General features: G+C 25.4%; 1 protein-coding gene across 13 annotated transcripts in view; it reads right to left on the reverse strand.

Annotated features, from left to right (window-relative positions):
- LOC145295040 (zinc finger SWIM domain-containing protein 7-like) overlaps positions 1-12,980 on the reverse strand; it is a 66,585-nt gene that overhangs the window by 39,430 nt on the left and 14,175 nt on the right. For 5 of the 13 annotated variants that reach the window (XR_013869877.1, XR_013869882.1, XR_013869883.1 and 2 more), the window contains 2 exons: positions 2,366-2,402; positions 852-923 (listed from right to left, as the gene is read on the reverse strand). The exons of 3 other annotated variants lie outside the window; for them this stretch is intronic. Coding sequence is in view for 4 of the 10 variants with exons in the window: in XM_080141489.1 (XP_079997615.1) it covers positions 852-891 (40 nt within the window). In the remaining 6 variants the exon portion in view is untranslated. The remainder of the gene's footprint in view (positions 1-851; positions 924-2,365; positions 2,403-12,980) is intronic. 5 more of the 13 variants (XR_013869875.1, XR_013869878.1, XM_080141498.1 and 2 more) reach the window with 1 other exon arrangement.

Genomic DNA, 12,980 nt, shown 5'->3' on the forward strand with positions numbered 1-12,980 from the left:
AGTGTATTTTTTTTGTGTGTATGTAAACAAATGAAACAAGCCGAACATGCGGGGGTGCCCCACCCACACGAATGAAAAATTTACTCCATGACTAATGTTTGTGCACAATTTACAAAATATCCAAGATGTGGTTAATGAGAAAAGTGCAAACAAATGAACAGATGAATGATTTGGGGGCAATTGAACCACTGTAATGCTCCCTAGGGTTGGGGTGGGGTGGGCCAGAGTTATCCCGGAAGATCCATTCTGACAAAAATTTACTTTCACCATGACTAATGTTTTGCAAAATTTAAAAAAATCCAAGGTGTGGTTATTGAGAAAAATGCAAACAGACAAACGGGAGTGAATCACTAGGTCCAGTTCTTCCTTTGTCGGACAGGGGACAAAAAAAAAAAAAAAAATGTAAGAACAGTTGTAAGGAAAGCTTTTTTTTTTTTCAGAAATGTTTTCTTTTATGTTACTGTTTGAGGGAGGAATCTGTTACTGGCCAAGAAATATTTCCTTTCTCTCCAACAACGATAAATTAGTAACACTGTCTTCTTCCATTTTTTTCTTTTCTAAATGATTTACTTTAATTTGATTATCTACCAATTTGAATATACAAAAGAAATCTGCTTACAATCTTATTGGCTAAAGCCCAATGAAGTATTTGATATGGCTTTCTCGTTGGTTATTCATTTCTACTACTGAGATCAGCTTAAGCGTTCCTCACATCGCATTGCAATCGACTATCTGCCGTCATCCTCCCGTCATCTGCTGGTTATTCCCGTCATCTTCCGGGCACACTCAAGTAACTTTGTGGAAATCGCGGGTCGGTAAATGCAGAAGTGCCAAAAGAAGAAAAAACTTACAGGTGCCTGTCTCTTGGTAATTGTGAGAAACTTCAGACATTAGCTGTGCTTCAATGGACGAGAGCTGAAAACCTGAAACATTAAAAATCATTTCTGAAATACTTGTACCAAATTCATAATAACTTGCATATGAAATCTTGGTTATAATTGTACAATAGTAATAATTTGATTCAATTGTAGACTGGAATACAAAATGGTTTGTTTCATTTACTTCTGTTAAGACCCAGCTCATGTTTTATAATTGTCAACGTGTCCATTTTCTTCCTAAGATTCTCATAGATGGCTCTTCTCTTGAGAAGAAATCAACTCTGAAACTCCTCGGTTTCTCTTTCTCATCAAATCTTTCTTGAAGTTCATATATTAGATCCATTGCTCTTTCAGCTTCTTGTAATGTTGGTTCTCTCTTTTGTTCTAAATACTTTCTCACACCTAAGCCTATTCTTTATCTCTACAAATCTATTATTAAACCATGTATGAAGTATTTTTGTTACATTTGGGTTAGTAAATTTCTTTCCTATTTGAATGTTCTTGATAAGGTGCAGAAACATATTTGCAATCTGATTAGCCCAACTCTTTCTTCTTCTCTGCAACTTCTCTCTCACAGATGTGGTGTTGCTAGTCTCAGTCTTTTCTCTAAATACTATTATTACATGTGCTGTACAGAATTGTCTGATCTATTCCCTGCTTCTTTTGCTCCAGCTCATTTAACGTGTTGGTCTAGTGGTCTCCATCAATTCAGTTTTGATACTTTATTGTAATAGAGCTTCCTATTCAAATAGTTTTTCCAAGAACAGCAGGTTTGTAAAATTCTCTTTCCGATGACTGCTTTCCCCCTACTTATAACTTATGTCTTTTCAAGACTCAGTTCAATAAGAATCTCCTGTCTTTGCGATACTAATTTTTCGTTCTTTTTAAATTCTTACATCAAGTGGCCTCATGCTATGTCTGGAATGATTTCCATAAAAAGAATTACTGCACACATGGAATCATTTGAATTGGCTATTGGTGTTGTTACTTCCATAGAAAGTGGTTGACTAAGTTCCAATCTTTGGTTCCTCCTTGTAAAATATTTACAACAAGAACTTGTCTTTCTACTACATTTGAAAATTACTTTTCATTCTCCCTTGTATCTAGGGTTAGGTGGAATTTCTAAGAAGTGCTTTTCTGCAGAGTCTTCCCACCTGTGAAGCAGATTAACACAATACTGTTTATCTACTGATGAGAACTTAATCCTCAACAAATTCTTGTTATAAACCACCTCATAAGTAATCAAACAAAGTCCATAAAATTGATAAATGTTAATACTCCCATAGTTTCACATCTTTCAGTTGACAATCAATTTCATTAATCCTTATCCTTGAATGACTCTTGGCCTTGATAAGTAGAAAAAAAAAAGTGTTCCCTTACAGATTTCCAAGAATTTTCATTCACAGTCATTTTGCAGAATAGTCCATGCAAATTATCTTTCATTCCACTTTTATTTTATTATTTGTGTCTTACAAAATAAAACATACCTTCACTACTAATCCTACATCCAGGTGGCAAAAAGCTCTGGCAAAATAGAAAGAGTAGTTATTGGAAAACAAAATAATGATAACAAAATAATCCACAAAAAACAGTAAACAAATGAATATTTGAAAAATAAAAATTTGGTAAACATTAAGATTTACATAAGCAGTTTGTTGAAAAATTTTAATACAATTAGTGTACAGGCAAGATATTATATATATATATATATATATATATATATATATATATATATATATATATATATATTAGTCCTCGCGCGAAAGAGCAGGACACAAAATGTTTTAAATAATAAAACAATAACAAAGACTTTCGCTGGCGAGGACTATTATTGGCCGTAACCAGTTATATAGGCCTTTTGAAATTTTCATCTCTATTTTTCTTGTTATGTACTGAATATTTTTTAATGAAACCTATATGAAATATGTTCCTTATTAAATTTTAAAGATTTTCTATTCTAAAGAAGTTTTAAAAAATTTCATCTAAAAAAAGTTATTTTAAAGTTTTTGCTAAAAAATAAAATTCAGATTTTCTCATTATTCAGACCTGTATTACAAAGAGGTGGTTGCACAAAATGAGTTGTGGTGTGAGGAGAAATACAAACTGAAATAGAGAGAAGAAAAGTTTTAAAACTCTCCTTCTCTCTTATACGGAGAAAGAGAGAGAGTAGACTGGAAAACAGCTGACAATAGTCGTATATAGTAGACTTATTAGCGACAGTAATAGGAGGAGGTAAAAGACAATAGACTCACTAACAGGCTATTATACTTTAAGAGAAAGGGGGAGGCGAAAATCATTACTGACAGTAATACTAGCACAGATATTACTTTACTGTAAACAAACAATTACTTTACTGAAAACAAAAAATTTTTTTAAATGAAAATATGAATATAAGAAAAATATTCTTACATATTTAGTTGGACCTTCGGATATCAGAATATATAACTTTAAAGCAATCCGGTGTTATTTTTGGTCAAATTTTAAAAATATAGTTGAAAAACAAATATGTAACGTGTCCATTACACTAGTTTTTAATGGTGAATTAAACAGTGTTTTGTTAAAAAAAAAAAAAAAAAAAAAAAAAAAAAACGAAAATGTGAAATTTGATTATTTTGTTTGCTTCACATATGCGAATGGTAACCCCACCCCCCGCCATCCCAATATTTTTTTTAATCGAATGGACACTAATCTATCCAATTATATATATATATATATATATATATATATATATACACACACACACACACACACACACAAAATGAATATTTAAATATTTGTAGGAGGTGCTCAGTTTCTAGTTAAGTTCCTATTTACTTGCCTGACACAAGGTGAGTTAATGTGAGGAAAATCCAGCTTCCCCAAAAAGGTCAATCTGGATAGAACACAAACATAAAAATTGTCTCAGTCATTAAGGATTTCTCCTTCACTGACAGAGGACAGAAAGGCGAAGTTTAACGAAATAATGTGTCACTCGGGCAAGAAATGTAATTGAAAATAAAAACCAAATTTATCAAAAATTTGTGAAGGATTTGTTAGCTTTAGCTAAAAATGTTTTTTGATATTTAAAGAAGTGGGTAAAAATACTTAAGTTTTCCAAACGTCACGTTTTCTGTGAGTGACGTCACTCGTTTTAAATGAAATTCATTTTTATCTATTTGCCGTCATTCTTGTTAAGTTTCACACCCCTTAAGAATTACGACAAACAAACAAAAATAAATTTCATATTTAAAAGTAATTTGATGTCTAAAATCTAAGGCATAACATTTTCAAAAGCCAATAATTATGACCCACTAACCGTAAATATGGGGGTCAAACACCTTAAAAAACTCCCTTAATCCTACCTCTAATCCTAGGTACGAGTGGCAAGCCTCCTTCTCTTAAAACCTTCTTTAGCCCTAACAATAACGTTAAGTCTAAGTGGCAAGCTCCTCACCAAACAAAGTTCCTTGGTAAGCTACATATAAGTATCTAAAAAAAAATCCTTTCTTAAAGAAAAATGCACCTTACCATTCATAAAAAAATAAATTAAGTCAACTGTCCTAAAACGCTAGAATGGTCTCGAAATGGTGAATTATTTTACATTAAATTTATGTTAAACTAACCCTCACTCTAAATTCTAAAATTGTTTTTGTTTTGTTGCTATCAAGTCTTCAGGGTGTTCACACATAATTTTCCTTAGCTCTATCATTAACCCACATCAGAGTGGCAACCTCCCCACCCTCTCATAATTGCACAAAGACCCTCTTAAAACTACACATAATCGTCTTTAGGAGAAAAAAAAAAAAAAAAAAAAAAGCGCACAGAATTTATCTCAGATAGAAAAAAAATGATTAACTGGCCTAAAACGCTAGAATAGCTCAAAATGGGGAATCGTTTTACATTAAATTCTAAAATAATACTTGTTTATCTTTCATTAAAGTTTTTTAAAGGTATTCACACGTAATTGCTTACAAAAGTAAAATAGCATATTTTGGAGAGGTGATCAGATGGGGTGGGATGGGGGCTGAGGTTAATCTACAATAATACCAAAGAAATATTGCAATATATTCATTTTTAAACAGTCCTAGATTTCAATTTCAATTATTTGTAAATATAATGCATTACAATTCTGCCTTGAGTTCTTTAACTTCTTTTCTTTTAATGGATACATGGCATTTTTAAGGAATTGCAACATATGTGCATTTTCTGCAAATTATTTGGAAACCATTATTTTTTGGAGATTTTCAGTAGCATATTCTAATTCCTAACACAAAAATACACTTATATGGTAAATTTTATTGCTTAATCTTTTGTTTTAACAAAGATATAGCATTTTTACTGAAAAAGTAGTGTAAAAAAATGTGACAAAACGCATATGGTCTTAAAGAGGGGAAAATATCCAAACATGTGAGACACAAAAACAGTCATAACTTCCTTAATTTTAATTGGATTTAAAAACTTTAAAAAGATTTTCTTAGCTCATCAAGCTCTTTCTATAAATACCAATATTTAAATATTTAAAGCCATTTCAATTTATTCATGTGTATTGCTTCTTTGTTTTGCTCTTTTTTTTAATGTTTTAAATCAGATTCTAATGCTTAAAAAAAATAACTTTACTTTTTCTACTGTGTAGAATATTGAAAAAAATTTTTTCAACTTTTTACATACATGCAAAACCACATTCATTTTTTTTTAATCCAAATTAATAAATGAAATAAAATATAATCTTAAAAGGATAAGATACAAGTTAGAAAAGCATTTCATCCAAGGCATGAAAATTGTTAAACAAAATGTTTTTATTATAGGCTTTAAAAATAATGGTACAAGATTCAATTTGAAATTTATTTATCGTCAAAGTGCACTTTTATAAATTTTACAAAGTAAGGTATAAAAATTTAATTTAAATTGAATCAAAAAATTACCTTGGATTTATTTTATGTAATGTACATTTTGTTGCACTTTAAAAACATTATCTTTCATCTAGCAATTAATGATATAGATATAAAATTTTCAAGGAGTTTTTTTAAAAAGTGAAACAGAATGTAGATTACCTTTGTAAAATTTATAAAAGTGCACTTTGAAGATAAATAAATTTCAAATTGAATCTTGTACCTTTATTTTTAAAGCCTATAGTAAAAACATTTTGTTTAACAATTTTCATGTGTTGGATGAAATGCTTTTTGAACTGGTGTGATATATATATATATATATATATATATATATATATATATATATATACTAGCAAAATTACCCATTGTGTTTAATTATCCCGCTTTTGAGTTTTGAAGTGTGAAATTCGGTGAATATGTTAAGTAAAATAATTAATTTAAGTTAAGCAAAACAAAAAAAAAAATTTAATATTTATACGAAAAAAAACATTTTAAAATCTTTGATAAATAAATTAACAATTTTTTTTTTAGCGAGCCGAATAATGCATGATCATTATTAAACAGGGCATGCTCTGAAGAATCGATACAATACGAAAATAATTCGATAAATATTGTGCCCTTTGTGTTAAAAATAGCATCATTTTTTCGATCCCGTTTTAAAATGTTTGCCGCCTTTCGACTACGGTGGACCAAACGCGCTGAAATAATTTTTTTTTTATTCTGCTTTAAATTGCCCCTCTACCCCCCCACCCCCATTTTGGGAAGCCTGGCCCCCTACAATACAAATGGTCACCCATCTGGTACTGGCCAGCATCAGCGTTAATAATACATTGAAATTTTCCTCACTGAAAAATAAGTTATTTTTGGCCTGTTTGGTCTTCCATAGTTTGCTTTTTATCAATTACAAACGTAAACATTGTCGATCTAGACTCAAGATCGACGCGAAGTAACTGGTTGCCTATATGAATGAGTGGAATTATTTGAAATCCAGGTACTTATATTATAATATTTTTGCATATTCTCATAGAAAATCATCCTAAATCTTAGTTAGACAACAAATAAATAAATTATTTCAAAAACCATTTTTTTTTTAATATTTATGTACGTTTTTTTGTGCAAGAAAAAAAATGTCAATTAACTTTTTGGGAAAATTTAACTAAAAATAGTAGAACAAGTTTTACATTATTAATATTTATATCATATATATATATATATCATATATATATATATATATATATATATATATATATATATATATAAATATATATAAATATATATCATAAACTAACTAAAATGTAAGCTTTGAATTCTTGATGATGGAAATCACGGCCGGTCGTGTGAAGAATAAACCATCATGTGTTTTTTGTAAAACGTCGCCTTGTAATTCTTACAAAAAGGTAAAGTGAATTGTATTATATGTCTGTGTTATAACATGTCTTTCCATACACGTCTCAACATCTCATGTCTACACAATGTCTGAACAGTGAACACTATCTCATCATGCTAAGAGCTTCACATAGCAACACATCTATTAATCTAAGTAATGAACATTTAAAATATAGGAATCTCTCATAAAATGAGCACGGAACGACCAATCTCTCTCACAAAATCCCTCTCTAGAACGCTACAAAAACATCTCTCTCTCTGAGTATTTCTAAGCATCACTTCTAATAAGACTCTTTCTAAGATAATCTCTCTAACATAAAACAACAAGACTCATCTCACTTAAGACCCATATCTTTACTAATAAGAACACATAACAATATAACAAATATATATCATACATCATACATCTATCATATATATATATATATATATCATACATCATATATATATATATATATATCATACATCTATCATATATATATATATATATCATACATCTATCATATATATATATATATATATCATACATCTATCATATATATATATATATATCATACATCTATCATATATATATATATCATACATCTATCATATATATATATATATATCATACATCTATCATATATATATATATATCATACATCTATCATATATATATATATATATCATACATCTATCATATATATATATATATCATACATCTATCATATATATATATATATCATACATCTATCATATATATATATATATATCATACATCTATCATATATATATATATATATCATACATCTATCATATATATATATATATATCATACATCTATCATATATATATATATATATCATACATCTATCATATATATATATATATATCATACATCTATCATATATATATATATATATCATACATCTATCATATATATATATATATATCATACATCTATCATATATATATATATATATCATACATCTATCATATATATATATATATATCATACATCTATCATATATATATATATATATCATACATCTATCATATATATATATATCATACATCATATATATATATATATATCATACATCTATCATATATATATATATCATACATCTATCATATATATATATATATCATACATCTATCATATATATATATATATATCATACATCTATCATATATATATATATATATATCATACATCTATCATATATATATATATATATCATACATCTATCATATATATATATATATATATATCATACATCTATCATATATATATATATATATCATACATCTATATATATATATATATATATATATCATACATCTATCATATATATATATATATCATACATCTATCATATATATATATATATCATACATCTATCATATATATATATCATACATCTATCATATATATATATCATACATCTATCATATATATATATATCATACATCTATCATATATATATATATATCATACATCTATCATATATATATATATCATACATCTATCATATATATATATATATCATACATCTATCATATATATATATATATCATACATCTATCATATATATATATATATATCATACATCTATCATATATATATATATATATATCATACATCTATCATATATATATATATATCATACATCTATCATATATATATATATATCATACATCTATCATATATATATATATCATACATCTATCATATATATATATATATCATACATCTATCATATATATATATATATCATACATCATATATATATATATATCATACATCTATCATATATATATATATCATACATCTATCATATATATATATATCATACATCTATCATATATATATATATCATACATCTATCATATATATATATATCATACATCTATCATATATATATATATCATACATCTATCATATATATATATATCATACATCTATCATATATATATATGTCATACATCTATCATATATATATATATGTCATACATCTATCATATATATATATGTCATACATCTATCATATATATATATATCATACATCTATCATATATATATATATCATACATATATATATATATATGTATGATATATATATATATATGTATGATATATATATATATATGTATGATATATATATATATATATATATGTATGATATATATATATATATATCATACATATACACTTGTGCCCGATATTATTCATACCCCTCGGATCTTTGAGATTTCTATAAGAATATTGCTCAAACCAGAAGGTAGACAATATTAAAGGGATTTCAAACAATAAATCAAGCATAAGCATTTAATTTAAACTCAACAAATAAATAAATTATGCAAGTTTGAAACATTCTACAAAGAAACACAATAATGGCACTAGTTCAAAATTATTCATACCTCTTTTACTAATAGTCAATAGCATGCCCTTTATTCTTAATAACTACCTGTAACCGTTTTGGATATTTATCAACAAGGTTTTTACAAGCATCAACACTGATTTTTGACCATTCTTCAATGCAGTAGTTCTCCAAATCCCTCAAATTTCTAGGTTTCCGCTTTTTAACCTCAGTTTTCAATATGTGCCAGAGGTTTTCGATAGGGTTCAGGTCGGGACTCCGGCTAGGCCATTCCAAAATATTAATTTGATTATCCTCAAACTATTTCTTGACTATTTTGGCAGTATGTTATGGATCATTATCCTGTTGAAGGACCCAGTTTGGTCCTAAATGGAGCTTCTCTGCATCCTGTCTAATGTTTTTCTGGAGTATCTCCAAATATTGCTCCTTCTTCATGGTTCCATCTATCTTGACCAAACTACCTGAACCACTAGCCGAAAAGGAGCCCCAAAACATTAGGCTACCACCACCATGTTTCACCGTGGGTATGGTGTTCTTTGGGTTGTAAGCTTCTCCTTTCTTCCTCCAAACGTAAGAAGCATCCATATGGCAAAACAATTCAATTTTTGTTTCGTCAGTCCACAACATACTTGAGAAAACGGACTCTGGAGAATTCACATGGGTCCTAGCAAACATTAGACGTGCTGCAAGGTGTTTTCCGGTGTGCAATGGAGTTCTTCTTGGTCTTCTTCCTTTCAGACTATTTTCATGCAGAGTCCTTTGCAATGTTTGCCTCGATATTTTTATGCCAGAAGACTCCAGATTTTCTAAAATGTCCTTAGTAGTGGTGGTTGGATTTGCATTAACACTTCTTACAATATTCCTTGTTGCTCTAGCAGACAGTTTCCTTTTCCTTCCTCTACCAATCAAGTTGTGTGTTGTGTGGTGGCTCTGGAATTTTTTGATGATGCTCTGTACTGTTGCTGTAGGGACCTCAAATTTCTTGGAAATTGACTTGTAACCTAAACCATCCTTATGTGAGTTCACAATTTTAGTCCTAAGATCATTATTAAGCTCTTTTTTCTTCCCCATTCTAATAATTTTTATTCTTTTATTGGTTTTCAGTTGATATCATTTTAATTTCTGAAAAATGCAAAAAACGAAATGAAATTAATCAAAGGTTGTATAAAAGCATTCAAAATAAGAATCAAACAGGAAACAAACAGTCAGAAACTCGATTAATACTGAAAAAATAAGGGGGTATGATTATTTTTGAACATTGCAGATTTTATAAATAACTGTATATTTCTTTTATTACAAGTATCCCGAGATTTTAAAATGACGAAAATGATCAAAAGAGGTTAATTAAGAATATGTATCAATATGGACGTAAACAATAAATTCTTACAAAGTTACACCTAATAAACTCAATTTTCAAGGGGGGGTATGAATAATATCGGGCACAAGTGTATATATCATACATATATGTATGATATATATATATATGATATATGTATGATATGTATATATATATGTATGATATATATATATGATATATCATATATATATATCATACATAATATATATATATCATACATATATCATACATATATATATCATACATATATATATATCATACATATATATATATATCTTACATATATCATACATATATATATATCATACATATATATATATCATACATATACATATGTATATCATACATATATCATATATATATATCATATATATATATCATACATATACATATGTATATCATACATATACATATGTATATCATACATATATCATATATATATATCATACATATATATATATATCATACATATATCATATATATATATATCATATATATATATATCATATATATATATATCATATATATATATATCATATATATATATCATATATATATATATATATATATATATATATCATATATATATATATATCATACATATATCATACATATATATATAATACATATATATATATATCATACATATATATATATATCATATATATATCATACATATATATATATCATACATATATCATATATATATCATACATATATATATATCATACATATATATATATCATACATATATCATATATATATCATACATATATATATATATATCATACATATATCATATATATATCATACATATATCATATATATATCATACATATATCATATATATATCATACATATATCATATATATATCATACATATATCATATATATATCATACATATATCTATATATATATATATCATACATATATATCATACATATATCATATATATATATATCATATATATATATATATCATACATATATATCATACATATATCATACATATATCATATATATATCATACAATATATCATACATATATCATACATATATCATATATATATCATACATATATATATATATAAATATCATATATATATATATATCATACATATATATCATACATATATATATATATATAATATATAAATATCATATATATATATATAATATATATATATATCATACATATATCATATATATATAATATATATATATCATACATATATCATATATATATCATATATATATATCATACATATATCATATATATATATATATCATATATATATATCATACATATATCATATATATATATATATCATATATATATATCATACATATATCATATATATATATATATCATATATATATATCATACATATATCATATATATATATATATCATATATATATATCATACATATATCATATATATATATATATCATGTATATATATCATACATATATCATATATATATATATATCATATATATATATCATACATATATCATATATATATATATATCATACATATATCATATATATATATACATATCATATATATATATATCATACATATATCATATATATATCATATATATATATCTCTCAAATATATCATATATATATCATATATATATATCTCTCAAATATATCATATATATATCATATATATATATCTCTCAAATATATCATATATATATAATCTCTCAAATATATCATAATATATCATATATATATATCTCTCACATATATCATATATATATATCATATATATATATCTCAAATATATTATATATATCATATATATATATCTCAAATATATTATATATATATCATATATATATATCTCAAATATATTATATATATCATATATATATATCTCAAATATATTATATATATATCATATATATATATCTCACATATATATATATCATATATATATATATCTCACATATATTATATATATATATCATATATATATATATCTCAAATATATATATATATATATCATATATATATATATCTCAAATATATCATATATATATATCTCAAACATAATATATATATCATATATATATAAATATATATCATATATATAAATACATATCATATATAAA

The sequence above is a fragment of the Euprymna scolopes genome, chromosome 1, assembly GCF_053919585.1.
Source record: "Euprymna scolopes isolate OS-2025 chromosome 1, ASM5391958v1, whole genome shotgun sequence".
In the NCBI taxonomy this organism is placed as follows: Eukaryota; Metazoa; Mollusca; class Cephalopoda; order Sepiida; family Sepiolidae; genus Euprymna; species Euprymna scolopes.